This window comes from Chiloscyllium punctatum, chromosome 32 (assembly GCF_047496795.1).
Source record: "Chiloscyllium punctatum isolate Juve2018m chromosome 32, sChiPun1.3, whole genome shotgun sequence".
In the NCBI taxonomy this organism is placed as follows: domain Eukaryota; kingdom Metazoa; phylum Chordata; class Chondrichthyes; order Orectolobiformes; family Hemiscylliidae; genus Chiloscyllium; species Chiloscyllium punctatum.
In genome coordinates this window covers 67,933,530-67,961,308 of record NC_092770.1, presented here as the reverse complement: position 1 = coordinate 67,961,308, position 27,779 = coordinate 67,933,530, and the positions used below count along the sequence as shown (strand labels likewise).

General features: G+C 42.3%; 1 protein-coding gene across 2 annotated transcripts in view; it reads left to right on the top strand.

Annotated features, from left to right (window-relative positions):
- The window catches only part of LOC140458248 (A disintegrin and metalloproteinase with thrombospondin motifs 20), a 378,126-nt gene that overhangs the window by 320,339 nt on the left and 30,008 nt on the right, over positions 1-27,779 (top strand). For both annotated transcript variants that reach the window (XM_072552607.1, XM_072552608.1), the window contains 4 exons: positions 6,670-6,840; positions 21,439-21,639; positions 24,288-24,417; positions 27,424-27,518. In XM_072552607.1, coding sequence (XP_072408708.1) covers positions 6,670-6,840; positions 21,439-21,639; positions 24,288-24,417; positions 27,424-27,518 — 597 coding nt within the window. The remainder of the gene's footprint in view (positions 1-6,669; positions 6,841-21,438; positions 21,640-24,287; positions 24,418-27,423; positions 27,519-27,779) is intronic.

Genomic DNA, 27,779 nt, shown 5'->3' with positions numbered 1-27,779 from the left:
TGCATGGGTTTCCTCCGGGTGATCTGGTTTCCTCCCACAGTCCAAAGATGTGCAGGTTAGGTGAATTGGCCATGCTAAATTGCCCGTCGTGTTATGTGTAACATATAGGGGAATGGGTCTGGGTGGGTTGCTCTTTGGAGGGTCAGTGTGGGCTTGTTGGGCCGAAGGGCCTGTTTCCACACTGTAGGGAATCTAATCTAATCCAAAAAAACTGTACTTCTTTAAACTGTAAGAATATATTTTGCCATCAACTCTTATTATTGCATCAGGTTCTTTCTGCAGAACTTTATTCAAGAACGCCTACCAAGTTAATCATTTTAAACCCCCTTCAGTTAATAATTCTCATATGCCTTGAAATTATGCTCTAATCTAATCTTTTATAATCTACTTAATATCCAATACAGTTGAATTTCTCTTATCTTCATATCCTTTCAAGCCTGAAGAGTGCAAATTTTGCAATTTTTCCTCATAACTCAGCTCTTTAATGCCAGATTGTATAGTTCACAAGGTTTGACATTTACCTTCTGTTCTGGTAACCAGAATTGAGTGCAGTGTTCAGAAGTACAGCCTTACTGGAGCACTACATCAAAACTTACGATATCACATTTTCACCATTCAACCTATCACATTAATCCATGACAATATTGTGAGACGACCGTTGCACAACCCTTCTGGCCAACAGTCCTGTATTCACACTGAGGATATTCATCTTCATGTTGGTCCCTCTATCACCATGCTAAATGGGATAGATTTCAAACAGGTCTAGCAAACCAAATTGACCATCCATGATGTTCTCTGGGCTATCTGCTGCAGCAGAACTATACACAATCACAGTCAGCAAATATGGCTTAGCATATCCCCCAGTCTACTATGGCGATCAGGCTAGGAGATCAACCTTAGGCCAATTAAGTGTTTAGGTGGTAATGCTGAGAGCAGCACCAGGAATGCCTAACAATAGGATGTTAACCTGGTGAAGCTACAGTGCAGAAATACTTGGAAGCCAAACAGTGTACGTTCCATGTGACAAACAGATCCAAGGCAATCCCATAACCAAAGGATCAGATCAAAGCTCTGCAGTCATTCTACCTCCAGTCCTGAATGGCAGTGGAAGTTTAAAGAACTGACTGGAGGTGAAGGCTATACAAATATCCCAATCCTCAATGATGGAAGAGACAAGAACATCAGTGAAACAGGCAAAACTGAATAATATGAATCTATCTTCAGCAGTTAGACCTACCAATTAAAGGAGCAACTCAGTCTTCTCCTGAGATCCCAGATCACAGATGCCAGTCTTTCAGCCATTATAATTCACTCCCTGTGATATCATGCCAAACACTGACAACATTGGATAGCGCAAAACTGAAGTCTTATGCTCCAGAATTAGTTGTGACCTCTGGCCAAGCTGTTCTAGTATGGCTACAACACTGACATCTACCTGGTAACATAGAAAATTGCTGAGGGATGTCCTGTACACATAAAAGGAGGACAAATCAACCTGGCCAATTGTCATGCTATTGGCCTACTTTCAATTATCAGCAGAGGTTGGGGAGGGGTCATTGACATTGCTATCTAGCAGCACTTAAACAGCAGTAACATGCACACTGGCACTTAGGTTGGAATTTCACCAAGGCCACTCAGCTCATTACAGACTTGGTCCAAACATGAACTAAAGACCCGAACTCAAGGTGAGATAATGGTGACTACCTCTGACATCAAGGCAACCTTTGACCAAATGTGGCCTCAAGTATCCAAACCATGGCTGGTGTTATGGAGAATTCGAGGGAAAACTATCCACTGGTTGAAGTCATTCCTGACACTTAGGGAGATGGTTGTGGTTTTTGGAGGTCAATCAGGGACTAGATTGGGTTGGGATATCTGGTCAGCATGGATGGGTTGGACCGAAGGATCTGTTTCCATGCTGTATATCTCTATAACTCTATGACTCTAATCCCAGGACATTTTTGCCGGAGGCCGTCAGGATAGTATTCTTGCCTGAAATATCTTCGGCTGCTTCATCAGTTATATTCTCTCCTTGTTAAGGTCAGAGTGGGCATGTTCACCGATGATTGCACAATGTTCATCGCTGTTCATAATACCTCCGATGCTGAAGCAGTCCATGGCTGAATGCAGTAAGACCTGCCCAGCATTCAAACTTGGGCTGATAAGTGGCAAGTAAGATTTGTACTACACAAATGCCAGGCAATGACGATCTCCATCAAGAGCAAATCTGAACATCCCTTTTGACATTCAATGGCATTGCCACCACAAAATCCACCTCTTTCAATATGGAATTGGGCAAATAGGGGAAAGTGGGGACTGCAGATGCTTGAGATCAGAGTCAAGAGTGTGGTGCTGGAAAAGCACAGCAAGTCAGGCAGCATCGGAGGAGCAGGAGAATTGACGTTTTGGGCATAAGCCCTTGTGCCTGAAATGTCGATTCTCCTGCTCCTCGGATACTGCCTGACCTGCTGTGCTTTTCCAGCACCACACTCTCGACAAATGGTGTAACTCCAAGAGCAGGTCAGAATATACTCTGGTAAGTAATTCATATCCTGACTCCTCAAAGCCTTTCACCATCTACAAAGTACAAGTCACGGGTCTTATGGAATAATCTCCACTTGCCAACATGAATGCAAAATTGTTAATATTCAATATAACATCAGAAAAAAGCAACCCACTTGATTGTCACAAGGTCCAATACCTTCAATACTCATTCCCTCCACCATCAACTCTCAACAGCCACTGTGTGTAAACTCTAGTGCAACACACACCATGAACTAGAATGATGCAGTGGGCACTGAATGACTGACTCCTGCTCGATTATCCTTAAGGCCACTTTAATGGAACCTTCCAAAGCCATGACCTTTCCCAGCTGGGATGACTGAGACATGAGAACACCATCCAATTCACACACCATCCTGACTTGGAACTATATCGCTGTTCCTTCACTATGACGGAATTAAAAATCCTGGACTTCTCTTTATAACCGCATTGTACCTAGCGCACATAGACTCCACAAATTAAACAGGTTAACTCACCATCACCTTTTCAAAGGCAACTAGGGGCAAGCAGTCAATGTTGGCTTAGCTAGAAGTGCCATGTTTTTGTAAAAACACATTATATCAGTTTCAACATAATATTGTTAATCTTCTACTTCACTGGTCTGATGGCAAAAATACATATTATTTTTCCTTTGTTGTTGATCATTTGCAGTGAATCAATTTTAAAAATCACACAACACCAGATTATAGTCCATCAGGTTTATTTGGAAGCACTAGCTTTCAGAGCGCTGCTTCTTCATCAGGTGGTTGCGGAGATTAAGATCATGCTCACAGAATTCTGTGTCAATATCCGTTATCTTCTTGGAGATCCTCTCCACTTTGAGCTGGCAGTTTGTGGTGTCAATGGGCCTGTGGTGGTGGTGTGTGATGGTGTCTGTGAGCATGATCTTCACTTCCACAACCACCTGATGAAGGAGCAGCGCTCCAAAAGCCAGTGCTTCCAAATAAACCTGTTGGACTATAACCTGATGTTGTGTGATTTTTAACTTGGTCCACCCCAGTCCAACACCGGCATCTCCAAGTCATGTAAATCAATTTGACAGCATTCAACAGAGTGTACTAAGCAGTAATGGCTTTACTTTTCATAGTAGAGTTATAGATTCATAAATGCATAGCATGGAAACAGACATTTCAGTCCGACTTGTCCATCCCAACCAGGTATCCTAAACTAATCTAGTTTCCGTTTGCCAGCATTTGACCCATATCTCTCTAAACCATTACTATTCATATACCCATCCAGATGCCTTTTTTTAAATGTTGTAATTACACCCGTCTAATCAAAGGTTTTGTCAGAAATTGGTCAAATTAATCGTTGGCAAGTATTCACCAAATGATAGGGAGCAGAGGCATTCCAAGTATGGTTAGAATTTGAAGCACAAATAACTCTGCTGTGACAGATACATTGGGGCAGTTGGGGGATTTGAAGTCAGTTAACGAAATCTGGAAGAGAAAACTCTTCACAGTAATGGTAACTCTGAAACTATCGTTGTCATAAAAATCCATCTGGTTCACTACTGTCGTTAGGGGAATTACCTGAACTGATTATTTATGACTGCAGGTGTATAGCAATGTGGTTCTATCTTAAATTGCCTACCAGTCCACTCTGTTCAAGGCAATTGGTAACAAATGTTGGCCTTGCATATATTGCCAATATACCATGAAAGAATACATTTTCTATAAAGGAGAGAAAAAGAAACGAAGCATACTAGAAATTGTATCACTCTGCAGGGATGCTCCCTTTTTAAAATTCCCCAATTCTTTTACTTAGTATGTAAACTTGCCAATATGTGGACTCAGCTGCCAGCTAACACAGTGAGTGACTGCTGGCTCAATTGAATTACGATCCTCAAGAGGGATTTGGAGAGTTTCCTGATTCAGCAGGGAGCGCAGAGATCTAAATTTGAGACCAGAGGTGAAAAACTGTCAGTACAGATCTTGAAAGAGTACCTAAATAACAGGGCAAGTTAAATATACTAAATATGTCATTGCGCTCAAGAAAAATTAATTCATTGTGTCAAATACATTGAACATTCAAACGTAATGATCCAAGTACTTCTCTTCCTCCTGTCCCTTGGATATATCCTGTTCTGACTGAATGTAACATTAAAAAAATCAATGTCCTTCCACTGATGTGGAAATCTCCCCCTTTTTTTTGCTTATTTTCACCTTTGCACAAATCTTTCCTAAGACCTTCCAACTCAGGAATTCACTCGTCCATTTCATAGGCTGAATGCACCATTACATAGGGGAAGTCCAGACAATGTGGATTAGGATGCCTAGATTATTTCATTTACCAAATATGCTACATATGAGACCCCAATAGACGTCAGTTTACATTGTGGTAAAAAGTGTTTTTTTAAGTTAAAACCAGTAAAGCCACACATATTTCTACAAACATGTTAATTTATAATGCGGGCATTGAGTAGTTGATCAAAAATGAAAACGACATGTTTGCAGATTTAATGCAGCATTTTCATTCAAGTGTCCTTGAAATCTAGTAAAAGGATCTTTTATTGTATATGTCTCAGATGATTTACGACATGTAATTAGAGCTGAAGACCGAAATCCAGCCGGTATAAATTGGTCTACTATTTACAGTCTGTTATAGCAGGTTCGCTGTGCTCACTCAATACCAATTACTGTAGTAAAGATCTAGATGTCAATCTGTGAAGGAGAACCGTGGGGGTGAAGTGAGATTTGGTGGGGAATTTGCTGAAGTAATTTAAGCTCAGCTTACTAGTGCACCCATTAACATGCTAGTTTCGGATAAAACTTGTTCCAGAAATGTTTTTGTCCAACGGTTTATTTGAGATCACAAGCTTTCGGAGCATAGCGCCCTCTTCAGAACTCCATCAGAAAGCTTGTGGTTTAAAAAAAACCCATTAGACGATAACCTGGTGTCATGTGACCTTGTCCACCACAGTCCAACACCAGCACCTCCACGTCAGAGATGTTTTTGGCTGTAAGTCGCATGGGCAACCTTTGTGCCCCACCACAACTGAGGTCCTAATGTGGCCAGTTAAGGATCATATAAGGTCTCCTTTTCACCATTGACTTTATATTTTTCCATCAGTTGAACAGAAGATGACACTCTGTTTAAGTCATTTTGTCATCTAAAATGGCATCAGATTGTGGCCACACAAGACTTTTCACTGTTTTTTTCTCCAGATACATGTGACAATAAAATCATTCATTCATTTGATCGGTCAAGGCACAGTGGACATCTAACTGATTCTGAGAATCCCATGCTTCTTCAGAACTCTGTTGTAACAAGGCCTGAGGTCTTTGGACCCCTTTAATTTCAGTTCAAATTCTGCGCAGAAATCATTCAAGAAACTTTGGGAAGTTTTTCAAATGCGATTCAAGAGTAGCTTGTTGAAGGTTGTATTTATCCTCTCCATGGAGGCTGTCAGACCTGCTGGACCCTTTGGACTTAATCAGTGTTTGTTGTGAGTTGTGATAGTGGTCCAAAGGAGAGCAGCATCCTCACAATTAGCTTAGGAGAGCTAGAAGGACGAGTAGAGGGGATAAGAATCCTCTCTCTGAAGTCCAATGTACCTCAATCAAGTGCTGGTTGCCTGCAGGGGTGAGATGGGCCCTTATGTGATTGTAAATTGGTACCTCTTGGAACTCAGTTGTGGTGGAACGTAAAGGAGCATGGAATGCTATGGGAATCGTTGCCCAAAATGTAATTCCCATGGATGATGTCATCACTAAATTCCAAGCTTGGCCTAACTGGAAACAGAAGATTTCACCCAAGTCATACATGTTATAGAAACAGACTTGTCAATATAACCTGGATGTCTGACGTGGATCACTTGGATAGTATTGGTAGATGGGCTTTTATTTCAGAATGCAGGCTCTTGAAAAGGCAAATGTCAAAGCAGAATTTGTCTCTGTTGTATACATGACCACTGTGTCTAATTGTGCAGGATCCATCTTCAGATAGGGTGGACACTTATCAATATGTCAGAATCGGTCTGTAAAGTAGATTATGTTGGATTCGCAGTTTGAGTGAGATAGCATAAATTCTTGAAATTCTATCCCGCAAAAGCCATTAGGAAATCCCATTTTGGTACTAACGTATCTTTCTGTTCCTGTTTTCCAGTGTTCTGCATCATGTGGTCAAGGTATACAAACCCGCAAGGTGCTTTGTGTCAATCACATTCGGAAACAAGTGGAAGAAAGCTACTGCAACCTTTCAGCAAGACCTCCTTCCATGCAAAACTGCATAATTGCAGCTTGTGAATACATATGGATTACAGGGGAATGGTCACAGGTAACAATGACTCAGATTCCCACTCTTGAAACTGTTGCTTTTTTAGTTAACCTTCTTGGATTTCCTAGACATAGCTTTGGATTTTTCCAGTTGACCATGATTTTCACATACTAATGGGAGCGTGGATACCTTGCGACAATTATACAGGGCCTCCCCTGGAGTACTGTGTGCAGTTTTGGTCTCCTTATCTGAGGAAGGATGCTCTTATTATGGAGGGAGTGCAAAAAAGGTGTACCAGACTGATTCATATAACATATGACATATAACATATGAGGAGAGGTTGAATCGGTTCGGATTATATTCATTGGAGGTCAGAATGATGGGGTTCTTATAGAAACATTCTAACAGGACGAGGTAGGGTAAGTGCAGAATGTATGTTCTGGATGCACAGGAGTCCAGAACCAGTCGTCACATACAAGGTAAACCATGGAATGAGAAGAAATTTCCTCACCCAGAGAATGGTGAGCCTGTGGAATTTGTTACTGCAGACAAACATTGTGTGATCTTTAAGAAAGAGTTGGATATAACTTTGGGCTAAAGGGATGAAAGGATATGGCGGAAAGGCAGGAACAGGCTATTGAGTTGGATGATCAGCCATGACCACAATGAATGACAGAATAGGCTCAAAGGGCCGAATGGTCCATTTTTGCTCCTAGTTTCTCTGTTCTGTGCTTCTGCGTTTAACACCCTCACTCAATAACAGCTTGCCTTTGCAGAACACCTATGAACAAGACACAGATGTGTAACGTAATCATATTCCTACAATCTATGGACCAAGATCTGGGCAGCAGGATTAAGTTGAATAGTAATTTTTCAGTCAACACTGGCAGGAGAGTTAGTTGGTCTCTTCCTCAAATTTCTTCAATTTGAAAGATGTCAATTCTCTTAATTGACGTGTTCAGACGTGACATGACACATCTCTGGAGCAGGTGGTATTCGAATCCAGGTCTTCTGGATCAAAGATGGGGACACTACCACAATGTCACAGGAACCCTTTGAAAAATGCCTATTGAATCGAATGAGATGTTAAGAGCCATCGAATCATACAGCGTGGAAACAGACCTTTCGGTCCAGCTAGTCCATGCCGACCATAATCCCAAACTAAACTAATCCCTCTTGCCTGCACTTGGCCCATATCCCTCCAAACATTTCTTATTCATGTACTTATCTAAATATATTTTAAACTTTATGACTGTACCCGCATCCACCACTTCGTCTGGGAGTTTAATAAGTTGCCCCTCAGTCCTTCTTAAAATCTTTCTCCTCTTCCTTAAACATTTGCCCCTTCGTCATGAAATCCCTCACCCGAGGGAAACGACCTTGGCTATTCACCCCTCTCTGTGCCCCTCATGACTTTATAAACCTCTATAAGGCCACCCCTCAACCTCCTATACTCCAGGAAAAGAGTCCCAGCCTGTCCAGCCCCTCCTCATAACTCAAACCCTCTATTGCCAACAACAGCCTGAGGAGTAAAGGGTAGTCATGAAGATCAAAGTGCGGCAAAATTCCCAAGTGTTGTTCTTTCCTGAAGAATATGGAGAGTAACATCTAATTCACAAGTGTAATTTTCTGTCACTAGCCTAATAAAATTTACTTTTACTAGGTGTGCAAACCCAGTGCAACCTAGAAGCATTTCTGAAAATACTAAAACAGTGTGGGAGTGATGGAGACTGTCATTTCAAGTCTCCCTTCATTTTCCCCTGATCTGTGTAGTTCCCAGGCACAGAGCAGAGGGAAACTTTCCCTGCTGTTTGTTCCATGACCACAACTGGATGTGATTGACTGGCAATGCGTGACACGTGTATAATATGGCACATTGTATGATTAACTCAAATATTCTAGAAAACAAATAAAATATTTTGCTTCTGTGCACATAGTTGAGTTGCTAAACCAATTAAAAACACTTCACCGTTATCCACTTGCAAATTTCTCCCATTTCCACAAGTTAAGCAGCTCAGTGGAGGTCCATTAGCTCTTGGTGTGTTTTAAAATGTTTCCATTTTGGGGAGTTAACTTGGATGGGATGCTTTGTCTCATTTTATTTAACTGCATCTGATTGTGACACTGACTCTGCAGTATAAATAATAATTCGGACTCATTCCATGTTTATCTTTTTGGACAGTAGTCTCTTGGAAAAACAAGTGATTTGCTATACACAGAAAAAAAGCAAACATCCCAATGAAAGTCGTGCATGTCCATTTTTGGTTAATCATTTAAAATGCACTTTGGTACCAATTCCAAATGTTATAGAATGAGATTTAAAGCTATTATATAAAATAGAAACATTGAATATAGGAGCAGACGTAGGCCATTCAGCCCCTCAAGCCCACTCCACCATTTAAGATGATTATTTTATACATTATATATAACTGTATCATTAAATGTTAATCCTATCTTTCAGCTTTTGTCTGGTCTTTAAATAGTTTGAATCAGCGAAATGTTGCAGACTCAAGTTTGCCAATTTTAGGAGTTTCTGATGATTGTCATGTTGCTGATTGTGTTGCTTTATTCATTCATGGGATGTGAGCATTGCTGGATGGGCCTGCATTTATTACCCATCCATAGTTGTCTTTGAGAAGGTGGTAGTGAACCTCCCTCTTGATCTGTTGCAGTCAGTTTGGTCCAAGTACACCCACCATACAGTAAGGGAGAGAGTAGAGTAAAGCAGAGAGGATTTTGACCCAGTGACACTGAAGGAACGGTGATATATTTCCAAGTCAGGATGGTGAGTGGCTTGGCAACGAAACCTGCAGATCGTGGTATTCCCATATATCTGCTGCCTTGTCCTTCTAAGTGAAAGTAGTTGTGTCTTTGGAAGATGCTGTCTAATGAGCCTTAGTGAATTTCTGCGACACATCTTGTCATTAGTACACACTGCTGCTCTGAACGTTGTGCTGGAGGGACTGCATGTATGTGAATAGGGTGCTGTCGAGTGGCTGCTTTGCACTGGATGATGTCAAGCTTCTTGAGTGCTGTTGGAACTGCAGCCATCCAGGTGAGTGGGGAGTATTCCATCACATTCCTGACTTGTGCTTTGTAGATTGTCAAGAGGCTTTTGGGAGTTAGCTGATGAGGTACTTCCTGCAAAATTCCTAGCCTCTCTCCTGCTCCATAGCCATTGTATTTACCCAGCTAACCCAGTTCAGCACTTTGTCTGGTGTAAAGTGTTGCACAAAGTTTACTTGCCACTTCTCAGACCAAGTCTGGATGTTGTCCAGGTCCTGCTGCATTTGGACACAAGAGTGCTTCACTATCTGTGGAGTTCGTGAATGGTGTTGAACATTGTGCAATCATCAGTGAACATTCCCACTTCTGACATTATGATGGAGGAAAGGTCATTGGTGAAGCAGCTAAAGGTGGTGGGCTTTGGATACTACTCTGAGGACCCTAGACCTAGAACTGAAATGACTCTCATTCAACAACCACAGCCATCTTCCATTGTCAATGTTTAAATCAAGGCTAAGTCGCCCTGATGAAACCTGAACTGAGTGTCAGTGGCAAGTTATTGCTATAACTACCACCGCAAGATCTCTAAACTGGTTGTAGTTGCTGCCCTCCTATACTGCTGTGAGACATGGACTCTCTGCAGCAAACTCCTCAGGTCCTGGAGCAGTCTCACCAGTGCTGTCTGTGCAAGATCCTGTGAATCCACTGGGAAGACAGACACACACCAATACCACAGTACTCGACTAGGCCAACATCCCCAGCATCAAGGCTCTGACCCTCCCTTGATCAGCTACGATGGGCTGGGCACATCCTCCACATGACCAACACGAGACTCCCCACGCAAGTGCTCTACTCCCAGCTCGGGAATGGCAGGCAAACCCCAGGTGGACAGAGGACGGATTTCAGGGATACCCTCAAGGCCTCACTGGTGAAGTGCGACATTCCCGTAGACACCTGGGAATCACTTATCCAAGACTGGCCAAACTAAAGGAGAAGCATCCGGAAAGGTGTCAAGCACCTCGAGTTGCCGTCAGGGTCAAAGCAGAAGCCAGATGGAAACAGTGAAGGAAGCATGCTGCCACACGAACATCCCACCCACCCCTTGCTGCAATCATCTTTTGCCCCAAGTGTAACAGAGCCTGCATTGGCTGCATCAGTGTGTACAGCCACCTCCGGACTCACCCCGAGATTGAAAGAGAGTTATCCTCATCTGCGAGGGATCGCCAATGATGAATGATTTGTCTCAAGATTGATGATTAGATTTAAAATCAAATCTGAGAAAGTAAGGACTGCAGATGCTGGAGATCAGAGTCGAGAGTGTGGTGCTCTTGTTCGAAACGTCAATTCTCCTGCTTCTCAGATGCTGCCTAACCTTTTGTGCTTTTCCAGCACCACACTCTCGACTGATTGGATTTGTTTGGCCTTATTTCTTGTATACAGTTGATCACCTGAACAATTTTCCACACTGTTGGGTAGATGTCAGTGTTGGAGTTCTACTGGAATACTTGATAGATCCACTGCAATTTTTTTGGAACACACATCTTCAGTAGAATTGCCAGAATGTTGGCTGGGTACTTTGAATTGTCTCGTGCCTTCAGCTGTTTTTTGATATCTTGTGGAGTTCATTAGCATGCAGAAAATCACCAATAGAGTGTATTCAAAAAGAATGGGTACCCAGTGAACACAGTCCGCCGATTTCTCAACAACAAATCGAAACAAGCAGACAAAACACGTCCAGAAACCCTAGCCACTCTCCCCTACACCAAAGACATCTTGGAAATGACTGCCAGACTACTCAGACCCCTTGGCATCATGGGAGCCCACAAACCCGCCAACACACTAAAACAGCAGCTAATGAACTTGAAAGACCCTATGCAGACAGCAAGCAAAACTAATGTCATTTACAAAATACCTTGCAAGAACTGTAACAAACACTACATTGGACAAACAGGCAGAAAACTAGCCACCAGGATACATGAACATCAACTAGCCACAAAAAGACATGACCTACTCTCACTAGTATCCTTATATACGGATGAGGAAGGACACTATTTTGACTGGGACAATACATCCATCCTAGCAAAAGCCAAACAGAGACATGTACGAGAATTCCTAGAAGCATGGCATTCCAACCAAAACTCTATCAACAAACATATTGACTTGGATCCCATTTACCACCCCCATGAGAAAAAGAACAAGAAATGACATCACCATCGGAAATGACATCACCACAGGAAATGACGTCATCAACCCATGGAAACCCAAGCGTATAAATAGAAAGTGGGCTACACTACCAGTGCTTCATCTGGAGGCTCACTGAAGATGTTACCTAGTATGGTGACAAATCATCTGAAAACGAACCTTTCAGCTCAGTGAGCAAACCTACATCCATAAGTTCAGAAGAGGATATAATGAGGTTACAAGAAATGCAGATGGGTTAAATAAGTGAGCAAAGATATGACAAATAGGCTGTAATATTGGAAAATTTGAATTAGACAGAATTTAAAAATAAATATATTATCTGAGTGATGAGAGATTGCAATACTGTGAGATGTTGCTGTCCTCATGCATGAATCACAGCTAGGAAAACTAATAGAATGTTATCATTTATTGTTGAGAGGAGTCGAATGCAAGAGAATGGAGGTTACATTTCAGTCATACACGACACCAGTTATGCAGGTGAAACTGTATCTGGTGTAGTGTGTCCAATATTGGTCATTTTATTTAAGGAAGCAAGTCAATGAAAGTAAAAGAAAGCAGTTCAGAGGAGATTCATTTGTCTAATACCTGGAATGGAGATGTTTTGAGGGAATATTGAACAGGCTAGGCTTATCTCCGCTGGAGTCTAAAAGGGTGACTTGATTGAAACATATCAGATCCTGAGGGGTCTTGACGGGGTGGGCGTGGAAAGGATGTGTTCTGTTATGACAGAATCTAGAAATAGGGGCTCACTGTTTTAAAATCAGGGTCTGCCCATTTAAATCAGAGATTAGATGACTATTTTTCTGTCAGATAGTCATGAGTGTTTGGAACTCTCTTCCTGAAAGTATGATGGAAGCAGACACCTTGAATATTTTTAAGGCAGGAGTAGACAGATTCTTGTTGAGCAAGGGGGTGAAAGGTTATCATGAATTGGCAGGAACGCAGATTTGAAGTTATAACTCAACCTTCGTGAACTTAGTGAATGGTGGAACAGGCTCAATGGGCTGAATGGTCCTAATTTGTATTGTTCTGGACCAAGCCAGACCATGCAAAACATTCTTAAACAAGCAGCCCAGACCATAACTTTGCAATTTTTGGTAAGTGTAAAATGAAAATTACCTGGATTAAGTTAGTCAGGATGACTACCAGGTTTAAACAGACAAAAAAAAATTATTCACAAAATTACACAGTGAAACACGAAGACAGAATAAAGAACCCCTACAGAACCCAGTTTATCCAAATTAGACTTAATTACGCTATTCCGAATATACACAACAGTCCCAAAAAGCAAACCCCCTTTAAAACACAGTACAACAAAGGGTCGGATGTTTACAGGTTGAAGTTAGAAGGGCAGAAGAGAGAGTTTCCACACAGCTCACTGTTAAACTCCCAACCAGTTCTGGACTGAACTAAACTGCTCAGCTAAAGAGCTGACCACACCCCTTTCATTTTACAGGTCACTTCTCCAACATGACCACTTTGGCCTGAAGTCTCATCTATTTACATAGAACCAAAGGCCTCTCAAAATCCTTTGCATCTCCATACCAAAGCAGTCTGATCGGAGCCCGGCCTGGTTTATTACCCCTCTGAAAGAAAATCAACAACAGAATATCCTTGAACCAATGAAGAGCTTTTAGAAAAAAAAGGACTAGCTTTGTGACATACATTCATTCAAAAAAAGTGCCGGTTAAAAAGTGGTTGGCTTTAGAAAGGACAGATTGGACTTTAATGTAGACATAAAGCTATCGATATTGGGAAAAGTTAAAAAAAAAGCATATTACGACAAAGGAATTTCCAGCATGGAATTTGAAAAAGTAGAATTGTTTGGCTGCAACTAATATCCATTGAAAGTATACGACCAGTTAGCAGCCATGAGGTGGCACGCAGCAGAATGCATCTTGTGTAGGCTAAAACAACTTATTTTGACCTCGCGTAAAGAATTGTACATTTGAAAAAAGCTGCAATCTGTAGTTTTTGGGCGTCTTGTGGAGTTTTATGGTGGGGGGTGGGGTGGAGGTTGTGACGGTGGCTGCTTTTATTTTCCTGAATAACTATGAATTGAAGTCAACAGCAGTATTCTTCTACAAAATACATTCACTTTGTGCCTGCGTATTACAGCCACTAAATTCAGCTTGCAAGTAGCTGTTTGCAGTTGGGAAATTTCAGCTGGCCTTCTTCAGTTCGCTTTGAGTGGGACTTGACGAGTCATGTTGAAAAAGTGTCACATTGAACAGATCTACACTGCCCTCCTCCCATCCTACTCTGCATAACAATCCAAGGAAATCTCAGCCCCACAAATATAACAAGTGCAGAGTGCTTGGGTGGCATGGTGGCTCAATGGGTAGCACTGCTGCCTCACAGCTTTAGGCATCCGGGTTCAATTCCAGCCACGGGTGACTGTCTGTGTGGAGTCTGCACATTCTCCTATGTCTGCATGTGTTTCCTCCCACAGTCCAAAGATGTGTAGGTTAGGTGAATTGGCCATGCTAGATTGCCCATCATGTTCAGGGACATGTAGGTTAGGTGCATTAGTCACGGGTAAAAATAGGGTAGAGGGGATGGGTTTGGATGGGTTACTCTGCAGAGGGTCAGTTTGGACTTGTTGGACTGGAGGGCCTGTTTCCACACAGCAGGGATTCTAATTCTAAATTCCTCGGTTGGGATTTGATTCTTTTGTCTCCTGATTCTGCATAAAGCCAATAGGTGTGATAAGCCAATTTGCGTTTTGTGATGTAAAATCTGTGTTCAAAAGTATTTTGAGGGAACTGAGTGGAATTTCCTTGGATCAACTTCCACTCTGACATTGTAACTTTTTCACTTTAACTCCGAGTCATAAAAATGAGTCATAAAAATAATTACATGACAAGAAACAAACAATCCATGAAACAAAACTCATGTTTATTTCAGGAGAGGTCTATAAACACATGACTCAGGGAGATGAAGTGCTGACACGAATAGAAAATGCGCAGATTCATATAAGTAATCCGATTTTAAGAGTAATCAAACAAACAAACAGGGGATTCATAGGTCCTGGGAGCGTGGAAACAATTTAATAATTGGGCAATGTGCAAAGTAGTACGTGCTTACCTCTGATTTGGAGATGCCGGTGTTGGACTGGGGTGTACAAAGTTAAAAATCACACAACACCAGGTTATAGTCCAACAGGTTTAATTGGAAGCACACTAGCTTTTGGCGTGACGCTCCTTCAATCACCTGACAATCACCTGATGAAGGAGCGTCACTCCAAAAGCTAGTGTACTTCCAATTAAACCTGTTGGACTATAACCTGGTGTTGTGTGATTTTTAACCATATTTACCTCTAGTAGGCTGTTTCACTCTGATGCAGCAATGCTTATACTGTCTCTTGTAAGACAGAGACAGAGACAGAGAGTGATGGTGGAGTGCTGTTTTTTGGACTGGAGAATTGTAAACAGCAATATTCCACAGGCATCGGTGCTGGGTCCACTTTTGTTTGTCATTTATATAAACAGTTTGGATGAGAATATAGGACGCATGATTAGTAAGTTTGCAGATGACACCAAAATTGGGGATATAATAGACAGTGAAGAAGACGATCTAAGATTTCAAAGAGATGGGTTTGGAGGGATATGGGCCGGGTGCTGGCAGGTGGGACTAGATTGGGTTGGGATTTCTGGTCGGCATGGACGGGTTGGACCAAAGAGTCTGTTTCCATGCTGTACATCTCTATGACTCTATCTTGATCAGTTGGGTCAATGGGCTGAGGACTGGCAGATGGAGTTTAATTTGGATAAATGTGAGGTATTGCATTTTGGTAAAACTGACAAGGGCAGGACTTATTACCATTAATGAGACAAAAGTGAGGACTTCAGATGCTGGAGATTAGAGTCGAGAGTGTGGTGCTGGAAAAACACAGCAGGTCAGGCAACATCCGAGGAGTAGGACAATCAATGTTACAGATGAAGGGCTTTTGCCTGAAATGTCGATTTTCCTGCTCCTTGGATGCTGCCTGACCTGCTGTGCTTTTCCAGCACCACACTCTCGACTTATGCAATTAATGGTAGGGCCCTGATACTATTGTAGAACAGAGACCTAGGGGTTCAGATACATGAGCCAAAGGTGGACAAGACCATTAAGAAAGCATTTTGCATGCTTGCCTTCATTATTCAGAATATTGAGTTGGGATGCCGTTGAGGTTATACAGGATGTTGCTGAAGCCACTTTTGGAATACTGTGTACAGTTCTGGTCCTCCTACTGTAGGAAGGACATAATTAAACTGGAGAGGGTTCAGAAAAGGATTACCAGGATGTTGCTGGGAATGGTGTGTTTGAGTTCTAAAAATAGGCAGGATAGGCTGGGACCTTTTCACTGGAGCGGGGAGGTTAAGGGGTGACCTTTATGGAGGTTTAAAAAATCATAAGGGGCAGAGATAAGGTGAATAACAATAGAAGGTCTTTTCCCTTGGGAGTTCAAAACTTGGAGGCTTATTTCTAAGGTGAGAGGAAAAAAAGACATGAGGGGTAACTTTCTTACACAGAGAAGTTCATGTGTGGAATAAACTGCCAGAGGAAGGGGTTGGTGTAGATACAATTCCAATATTTAAAAGACATTTGAATAAGCACATGGATAGGAAAGGTTTGGAGGGATATAGGCCAAACGCTGCTGAATGGGACCCATTTAGTTGAGGAACATGGTTGGCGTGGACTAGTTGAACAGAAAGATCGGTTTCCATGCTGTATGTCATCGAAGACAAGAAACTAACATGGACATCATGGTATTGGGGAATCCAATGACATTTCTAATAGTTAACTATTATGTACCAACATTACAATCTTGATACGCATAAGTGCCTAGGCTGGTATTAAGCAATGGGTATATCACCAAGGAGCATGCTTCTCGTAGAATGACATGATTCAAGTGTCTATATAAATTAAGATGGAGTATGAGATCTTTATATCCTCAGGTCACACACTACAGTGGAGTGATGATTGCAGATGCACATAAAGAGATATTAGATCAGATAACTGAAAGATTGGCCATGGAGGCCTGTTTTAAAGAACTACTTAAAATATGAGCGACAGGTAGAGAGAAAAATTCAGAAATAGGACTGTAGGCATCTGAAAGAATTGGGTGCCACTGGGAGCATGGATAAACCTGGATGTGCAGAAGAGACCAGATTGGAGCAATAGAGATACTCCAGGATGGTAGGACTAAAGAAGGTTATAGAGATAGGGTAAGGACAGACTAGGATGGATTAGCAAACAATGATGAATATTGTAATGCTGAGATACTGATAAATCCAGAACCAATATAGGTCAGTGAGTTAGAGGTGATGGGTGAATAAGACTCGATGCGAGTTATGAATTGGGCATCACAGTTCTGACTGAACTCAACCTAATGGATGGTGGAAGACAGAAATGGGCTAGTAAAGCATTGGGATAATTGGATCTAGAGGTAACAAATGGTGTGGTTCAAGGTGTCACATTAACAACTCTTCAAGAGTATTGTTTTGTGATAGTGATGAAGATGTTCATTCAGGAAGAGAAAAGCAATTTGCGGAATCCAGGACTGATCACTCTTCTGCAACTTCAACAAAAGTGTAAACCCAAGATGCGAACTGCACCAGGCTTAGCTGTAAGCATAGCAGTAGTTAAGCAACCTGCCCACTAGGGAATTGTGGTATGCATTAGTCTGGAAAATTAAAAAGGCCTCATAATCTTCACTCTTCAGTCACATACATTGTACAAACGTGGACACTCCTGGCTCAGATCCATTCTTGGGTTTGAGGCTACCACCTAAACTCTTTCGAAATTCCTGGTCATAGAATTTTACTACCTAAGAAATGAAGTTAACCCAATGGTTGTAAACGCAGGTATTGTCACATGTGGACCTTTCAAACTGCAATTATTTAAGTGATCAAATCTTTGGCAGAGATGACAGATCTATGCTGAAACAGAGAGAAAAAAATTAATGAGTAGAATTAGTTAAATATTGGCAGAACATAATAGTCAAAGCTATGAGCATTAAAAATAAAAATCTTTATAACTCAGCAATATTATTTCACTATTATGTTTGCATAAGTTATATGAAATGTCCAGCAAATACTTCTGTGTTGCCATAAAGGTGTTGGGACCCTTGACTGAACCATTGTACATGGTCAATATACCCTGTGAAGTGATTTGATTGATACCAAACAAATCTCAGTGTGACGTTGTTATCAGTATCAAGCTGAAACTGAAGATCGTGCCCCATCTCCTGAACACTACAGCAGCTCTTGTGGATTTGTTCATAGCTATAAACCAGGATGAAGAAGAGGTTAGCTAGAAGTGAAATAATTTATACCAGATCTGAACAGTGACAGAGAAAAAACAAAATCTGGAGTGGAATTGGTGAGGGACTCAAGCAGAAGAAGGAAGATTAATGAAGTGACAAAATGCAGAAATCTGCCAGAGGATTGACCTGAAAATGGAGAATTTAGCAGCAGAGGACAAGCATTTAATACAACACATGCTCATTAAGGAACTGATCGAATTAAAAGAAACCAAAACTGTTTGGAGCCTCTCCAAAATGAGCCATCAATATCAATCCATTTAGACTGGCTTGCAGAAGATTTTGTTTCATTTTTAGATCAGCTTAAATTGTTCCTCTGTGCACATTCAGGACACTAAATTACTGTACAGCTGACAACGTTGGAGATTAATCACTAACATCATAAACCAAAGTTGCCAAACACCAATGCTTTGCTAAACATAGGAAGCAGGGCAGTGGTTTGTACTATGTTTAAAGTGAACATGCTCCCCAAAACAGTGAGTGGTTGTCAGCACTTCTCACTAGAGAATGGTGGATGTTAAAAAGAGCTTCAAAAATGTAAATTTAAAAATAAGTACATTTCGCTGCCCATGATTTTATAGCATCTGACAGCAAAACTCTCCATGGGCAGTGTGTACCCAGAAAACCAGTAGCAAACCAGGGGTCAACTTTCACAAAGTTGCAAAATAAATGGGACGATGGGGCCCACATTTACCTTTCTCCATAATAAAACGTGGATATTGTATAGACTTTGCTGTATCCCACAGAAAGTTTTAAAAATTTCCTGTGAGCTCACATGCCTCCCCTTTGTCATAGTCATTAGTGATAGGTTCCCAAAAAAAAAGTCAAACTGTCACTTCAAACAAATAGTAACTGTTGACTTCTAATCCAAATCTGAAAAAAAAATTAGCCCAAATGTTGCTTCAGAACTAACATCAGGTGTGATGTGCGTGCCAATCCTAATGTACAAACCATCAGCAACTTGTGTGGATAATAACGTATGAATTCCCAATCACCAGAAGAATTTGTACAATTCATGTTGCTCCACTGCTCAGTCCAGCTTATCTTCAATCTCCTTGTAAGTTGCATGAATTTAACTCCTCACAGAAAATTAGTGCTTTTCAAAATGAGAAAATGCTATGTTCCAGCAACATATATCAACCTCTCCAGAAAGGGACAGTTTAAACTCTCCTTCCTGTCTCTCAATCCATGAATCTCATTCCTATAGGTAATCAGTATTTGTTTGAGATGTTCAAATATTGTTATTAATTTTTTCTTTCTATGTCTCTCTCTCGATTTTAATTTCTTTTTCTGGATTATGTTTGACTCAAATTCACCTTAATTCCTTTTGTATTCATCTCATATTCTTTTCTTAATGATGATTTAAGATAAAACATTTGAACCTTTCATTCATCGGCACTGCCTAGCACTGCTGCCTCACAGCCTTAGGGATCCAGGTCCAATTCCATCCTCAAGGTGGGCGGCACGGTGGCACAGTGGTTAGCACTGTTGCCTCACAGCGCCAGAGACCCGGGTTCAATTCCCGCCTCAGGCGACTCTCTGTGTGGAGTTTGCACATTCTCCCCGTGTCTGCGTGGGTTTCCACCAGGTGCTCCGGTTTCCTCCCACAATCCAAAAAATGTGCAGGTTAGGTGAACTGGCCACGCTAAAATGCCCGTAGTGTTAGGTGGAGACCTAAATGTAGGGGAATGGGTCTGTGTGAGTTGCGCTTCGGCAGGTTGGTATGGACTTGTTGGGCCGAAGGGCCTGTTACCACACTAAGCAATCTAATCTAATCTAAACAAACTATCTGTGTAGAATTTGTACATTTTCTCTGTGTTTGTGTGGGCTTCCTCCAGGTGTTCCAGTTTCCTTCCACAATCCAAAGATGTGCATGTTTGGTGGATTGGCCATGTGAAATTGCCCATAGAGTCCAGGGTTGTGCAGGCTTGATGGATTAGCCATGGGATATGCAGGGTTACAGGGATTGGGTAAGGGGATGGGTCTGAGTGTGATGATCTTTGGAGGGTCAGTATGAACTCAATTAGCTGTATACCTACTTCCACACTGTAGGGATTCTATGATCAAGGCCCCAGATGCTCTGGTCACACAACAGTTAGGTTTCACTTCCAGTAAATTACAGCATTGAAACAAAATTAAGTTAAAGGGTGAGGGAAGTGTCTAGACTTTTATTTTGTTTTACTTGTAGTATTTTCTGACAACAACAAATGCAGGCTTTGTCAATTTCAGATACAAGAAGACCTACCCTTAGTAGAATTTATTGTAGACAATCTGAGTCAACTCACTTTCACAAATATATATTTTGTCAGGAGAGACTGAAGTTAGTGATTTCAAAGCCATATAGATGAAGAAGTTCCTTTACCTGTGTGCATTGGTCATTTATGATGGAACACATGTTTTTCTGCAGAGATACGCTAAGAAAACAATTTTTAAGATGGGAAGTTGCCTCAAGTTACTTATTGTTTGAAATACTTCGATTTCATTTGTTTTATTTTCTGTCAAATGCTTCTTATATCTGTACATTAATGCTTTGAACAACTGAGAACCTTAGGCAGTGCCAATTCGTTTCATTGGGTATGGTCAGCAGTTTTAACATGCTGGATCTCCCTCAGACCCCTGGGAAACTGGATCATCATGTCATTATGGAAAAAGATGCCCGTATTAGTTTTGAGCTGAAGTTGCATTCTGTGTGTCAGTAACTTATTGGATGCAATTTACAGCCCATGTCAAGATTTAATTTGGAGATGCCGGTATTGGACTGGGGTGGACAAAGTTAAAAATCACAAAACACTGAGTTATAGTCCAACAGGTTTATTTGGAAGCACTAGCTTTTGGAGCACTGCTCCTTTATCAGGTGGTTGTGAAAGGGCAGCGCTCCGAAAGCTTCTGCTTCCAACTAAACCTGTCGGACTCTAACCTGGTGTTGTGTGATTTTTAACCGTGTCTAGATATGTACTGTTGTACAGATACCTTAAGTCAAAGGGGCTAAATCTACTGATCAAGTAGAGAATAACCATATTTTCAGATGAAGGTAAGTAAGAGAGATAATATTTATGTCCAGGTCAAGGACTAATAATGTATTGTAGCTGTTTTCACTGAATCATAGTGTCCACTCAAGCATATTCATTTTACCTACATAGTGTTCAACAAGCTGTGGCCCAGGATATCAGCAAAGGATGGTTTACTGCACTGAGGTCCACTCTGGCCAAGATCATTATTCATATGACCTACCATCAACTTCAATCAGTGGATGCCCTGGTCCACCACCTCCCAACATACATGAATGTAACATCAGAGAGTGTCGTCCAATAGCCAGCTGGAGGGTGGGAGCTTGGAGCAAGGTAACGTTGGGTTTCAAAACTACTCTTGCCGTTCATTTGTCCTTCAGTCTTGTTTTCTATCTTCTGAAAAAAGAAAATTGACTCAAGATTTCATTTTGTCATGGGGTTAAAAGTTCGAACAAGTGTGTTTTTTCTGCAGAGTTTTAGTTATCAAATTTCAATGAGAATAGCTGAGTGTTCTCCACTTTCGAATGGGTCAGATTAACTTTTGAGTACCTCCAATATAAATAAAAAAAGTTCTAACCTATTATTCTGATCCATAATATCAGAGATGGTATTATACACATCTGGAGCAGGTGTGACCTGAACCTGGGCCTCGAGTCCAGTGTTAGGGACACTACCCCAGTGCCACAAGAGGGCCTGTACCTGCAATATATAGACAAGGAAGAGTCAATCTTCACCTGTGCCAGTTTCACTGGATGAAGCCAGAGCGGCAATAGAAATGCTACAAATTGGCTCTGGAGCCACGCTTAAGGAATGGAAAATAGCTTCCGCTCAAATTACCGATTATTATCCAGGAATCCAACTTGGAAGTGCATGAGAGTAGATGATGGTGGAGGACACAATCAGGGTTGTGACTCTATTGATCCAATAGACTTTAACAACCACTTTCAAGTTAACACATGAATAATCGGCTCCTTATGAGGTACAGAAACTAAGTCACATCTACATGCTTGGATTCCACAAGGAGTCAATGTTCTCGAGAAGAAGGGAAGAGAAGAAATTAGGCAGGAGAACAGGTAAAATAAATAGCAAAATCTGGATTTACTAAGTGATCAGTTGCTTATAATGATTGCAACCCACTTAGCCCATCTGACAAATTGTTTTGTGTTCATTCATAATCAGTGCAGCTTAGTTATACATGTCCTTTTTGTGGAGGTATCCAATTACTGAAAGGCAATTGTGCTGTTAGTCTGCAGGAGTGGGAATGGATCCTAACATGTATTTGGTTGCACAGCTCTTAAAGGAACATGGATCCTGAGAGTGGTGTAGTAACAACCAAGCAATTTTGCCTCAGTGGTCATACTCGAGACCATTCTAAATGGACATGTAAGATCCGTACCCAGTGTGTATTCCTCATTACACTGTAACAGCTTCCCGTCCTCCTCCATTTGGATAGTGCCACATTATCCTTTACATTTGTTTCAGATAGCACCTCAGTTTAACTTCTCATTAAAAGATGCCATCTCTACAGTCTAGCTCACATCAGCATTGCATTGCACTCCAGTACCAGTCACATTGTGCACTGAGGCCTCAAGCATTGATACCACAGAGAGAAGCTGTCATGAAGAATAAACAGGAAATTACAGCTATTAGGAGAAATTGAGGACTGCAGATGCTGGAGATCAGCGTTGGAAAAGTGCAGCAAGTCAGGCAGCATCGAAGGAGCAGGAGAGTCGACGTTTCAGGCATAAGCTCAAGACAATTGTGCTGTTAGTACTGAAGAAGGGGCGCATTGGACTGAAAATCTTAACTCTGCTGTTTCTCTACAGATGCTGCAAGATCTGCTGAGTTCCTCCAGCAATTTCTGATTTTGACTCAGGTCTTCACTTTCTTAAAATTTATTTTGAGTTCACAAGAGCTAGATTATCATAATGAAGTCCAGAAGTGCTTAAACTTAACATTTGTTAAATTAGCCACGCAGAATTATGAGGCTTGTAGGCAGTTATGCATCAATGAATAAGTTGACTTAGTGGCTAACAAGGCATTTCGGAATCATGCAAAATGAAATGAATTAACACCAATGTCCCACTGTTTAAATATGTTATAGAGAAGGTAAATCATAGGGTGGAATGGTGGCTCAGTGCACCAGTACACCTCACAGCACCAGTACACCTCACAGCACCAGTACACCTCACAGCACCAGTACACCTCAGTGCACCAGTACACCTCACAGCACCAGTACACCTCACAGCACCAGTACACCTCACAGCGCCAGTACACCTCACAGCACCAGTACACCTCACAGCACCAGTACACCTCAGTGCACCAGTACACCTCACAGCGCCAGTACACCTCACAGCACCAGTACACCTCACAGCACCAGTACACCTCAGTGCACCAGTACACCTCACAGCACCAGTAAACCTCACAGCACCAGTACACCTCAGTGCACCAGTACACCTCAGTGCACCAGTACACCTCACAGCACCAGTACACCTCACAGCACCAGTACACCTCACAGCACCAGTACACCTCAGTGCACCAGTACACCTCACAGCACCAGTACACCTCACAGCACCAGTACACCTCAGTGCACCAGTACACCTCACAGCACCAGTACACCTCACAGCACCAGTACACCTCACAGCACCAGTACACCTCACAGCGCCAGTGACCTGGATTTGATTTCAACCTTGGGTGACTGTCTGTATGGAGTTTGCACGTTTTCCCAGTCTCTATGTGCGTTTCCTCTGGGTGCTCTGGTTTCCTCCCACAGCCCAATGATTAGATGGGTTGGCTATGCTAAGTCCCCATCGTGGGCAGGCTGGGTGGATTAGCCATGGTAAATGTGCGGTTACGGGGATAGAATGGAAGTCTGGGTGGGATGTTTTGTGGAGGGTCTGTGCAGACTTGATGGGCCAAATAGGCACTGTAGGGATTCTATGATGCTATTTCTCATTAAGATTGTTTTCAAATTATTTTAGTGCTCAGTGACCTGTGGTGTTGGGATAATGGAGAGGAAAGTGCAATGCTTGACTGATAATAGTCAACTTAGTGAACTGTGTCTTCCAAATCAAAAGCCACAATTCCAGACTCCTTGCTTCAATGATGCTTGTAAGTGACTTGATTTCTACTTTTTGACATTTGTGTATTCTTAAAGAAAGATATAGTGAACTTAATTCCGCATGTGATGACATTGCTCACAATTAATTTGTGCCACCCCATCAGGAAATTTGGTATTCCTTCTTTCATCTGTGTGCTGTATTGAAAAGTCTTGAAAGAAATACTGCCACAAGCCTTATTGTTAAAAGATCACACGGAGAACAGTGGTTGGATTTTTCTACAACTAATTGCCAGTGGGTTAACAAAGAGAGGATTCAACCCCACCTCCCCGCCTCACCAACCCCGTCCCACCCCCACCCACCCCTGCACCCCCAACTAAGAACCAACCTCCCTTGCTTCTGCTCTGAAACAGAGTGTCAGTGTTCCCATTCAGTCAAATGTCATGGAACTTGGCCTGAAAAACAAAACTGATTCATTCACAACATGCAGGCAGCCAGACAGCGACCATTCAAAAGGGAGGGAATGAAAATCCTATTAGACCGCTGCCAAGCTGCGGCCAATCACTACGCAGCATTCAGCAGCTGAGAATGAGAGGCTCCTCTGGCTTTAGTTCACCCACGCTGTGATGCTGAAACAATCCCTCATTCGAAAGTTAAAATGCTTCTCAAATATCAGCTTTATTATTTATTAACCTGACACGGAAAAATATCATTTGAATGGTTTTTGTTCAATGTAGAGGTGATTCCGATAGCTGGCAATCCCAGTGCAACTGTTGGTGGCAATTGCTGAGAGTTGGGAAATTGCAGATGCACAGGCTGCAGTGTATGTGCATTGACAATAACGTGGGAAAATCATGGACTCCGTGATTTCACGAGCAACGCTCACACTGAGCAGCACTCCTCACCAGAGAGGAACAGTTCAAGAATCTGCTTCTGTGCCTGCTTTCTCTGCCCTCGATTGCGATACATTGTTTTTATTCTATTTTATCAATTGTATTCTTACTTATTCTGCCCACACAGCATGTGTTCTGGTTCCTGTATGTTTGAAATAATCGCATTTCTGGACTCATTGTGTAAGATTCAACCTATTTGTTGCTGCTGTCCGTGTGACTGGTGAACTGATGCATTGCTATTCAGCACATGACTGCGGAACAGCAGTGTATGTGGCATCCTGTGAGACATAATCAGTTAGTTCCTTGCACTTCGAGTAATGCAACCAGGCTGGATTATCGATATTTTCTCATCTAGCTGGTTCACGCATGTTGCCATACACCTCTGCAAAAGGTGGGACTTCAACCCAGGTCTCCTGGGCCAGAGGGAGGAGAACTGCAACTGTGCCACAATATGCTGAGCGTTAGGCCCCCAGAACCTCAGTATCAATATGAGGGGTGAGCTGCTGTCTGTTCAGGAGCTCTTGTACCACTTCAATTGTTTGGGTGGGAGCCTGTTAATTGAGATGTTTATCAGTGTCCGGGTTGGGGGGGGTGGGGAGCGAGCGGGCGGTGTGATGGTACCTCACAGAGCTGTTCGTCAGTCAGTCAGAGGCCAGTAACTCTGCCCAGAGGCACATTAGCAGCAGGAATCACAGTCAGTGCTGCTGCTGTTGCAGGGTATGTTCGGCCATGAACTTAAGACATCCACCTAATTCTGGGATCTTACCAGGGTCAGCCTTAAGGAAAGTTTGGGTATGAGGGGGAATTGTGAAGGGAAACTGCAAGAAGGGACTTCTGGCATCAAGGAATTTGGTGGGGGGAGGAGGTGTAAAGAGAGGTTCCCTTCCCACCCCCACCAGCTAGCAGCCGACAGGGTTTGACCCACTGAGTTGCACTGACAGCACCAGGGTCTCTCTCTCAACCCCTTTCATAGGAGTCGTGGCCTCAGTTAGGCCAGGAGCAGGCAACCTACCAACACTCCAAATCATGCTGGGCTAGAGTGGGCATGCTGCCAAAAGCACATTGGGTGTAGCTGCCTGCTCGCATGTTAAATTGAGCCCAATATTTCCTACTCCCACTTTCCTCACTTTGAACTTTGTTTTGTGAAAACTTGTCCTTTGCGATGTCTTGCAGCACCAGAGAATATCTTGGAGTGCTTCATATTCAGTGAAGTATTTCTGAAATATAGCCATTGGTGCACTATAAGGGTATGATTACCATAGATCTACTGGACCATTCCCTCATCAGAGAGAAACAGCTGGTAGTGATTTAGCCTGAGGGCCACCACATCTCAGCGTGTGATTGAGAAGGGAAGTCCTTCATGGTAACCTCAGCTAGAGCAGAAATGAAACCCACATTATTGGCATCACTCTGCATCACAAACAGGCCAACCAACCAACTGAGCTAACTAGTCCTTGGTTGTTCTCTAGGGGAGCGTGGCTGCTCATTTACTCATCTTGCACTAGCAATCAAATAATGTCCAGATAATCTACTGCTAGTCATTTTGATTGAGGTCTAAATGTTGCCTGGGACACCAGAGTGATATCTGCTGCTGCTGTTCCAATCATGGCGGGAAATCTCCTGTAACTACCTAGGGTGGTACGGTGGTTAGCACTGCAGACTCTCAGCCCCAGGGACCCAGGGTCAGTTCCACTCTTGGGCACATTTTCCTCATTTACCTGTGAGGTTTTCCTCTGTATGCCCTGGTCTCCTTCCACAATCCAAAGATGTGCAGGTGAGGTGGATTGGCCATTAAAATTGCCCATAGTGACCTGGTATGTCCAGACTAGGTGGATTAGCCATGGGGAATGCAGGGTTACAGGGACAGAGTAGGGAAATAGCTTATGGGTGGTATGCCTTTTGGAGAGTGGGTGTGGACTTAATGGAGTGAATGGCCCACTTCCACGCTGTAGGGATTCTTTGATTCTACCTCAGAAATCATACCTCACCTGAAAGACAACGTATCTGACAGTGTAGCACTCCCTCACAACTGCATTGGTGCAATGCTGGCAAAACAGCCTTTCTAACTGAAGAGGCAAGGATCCCTCCTCTTAGCTACATCTTTCATTGAGGTTTCGTATCATCTGGATGATATGATGCTTAATATACTCTTCAATGTTTTGAAGGTGATGTTTCAGCAAGTTGCAGTGATATCCAGAAGACCAAAGAAGTCCAAAAGGATGGAGAGTACCTGCTAAAAATTGAAGGCAAAATAATAAAGGTATTACATTAACAAACTGCATACTGTTTGCTCAGAATCATGAGTGACAATAGACAATAGGTGCAGGAATAGGCCATTCGGCCCTTCAAGCCAGCACCACCATTCATTATGATCATGGCTGGTCATCCACAATCAGTATCTTGTTCCTGCCTTATCCCCATAACCCTTGATTCCACTATCCTTAAGAGCTCTACCCATCTCTTTCTTGAAAGTATCCAGAGACTTGGCCTCCACTGCCTTCTGGGGCAGAGCATTCCATAT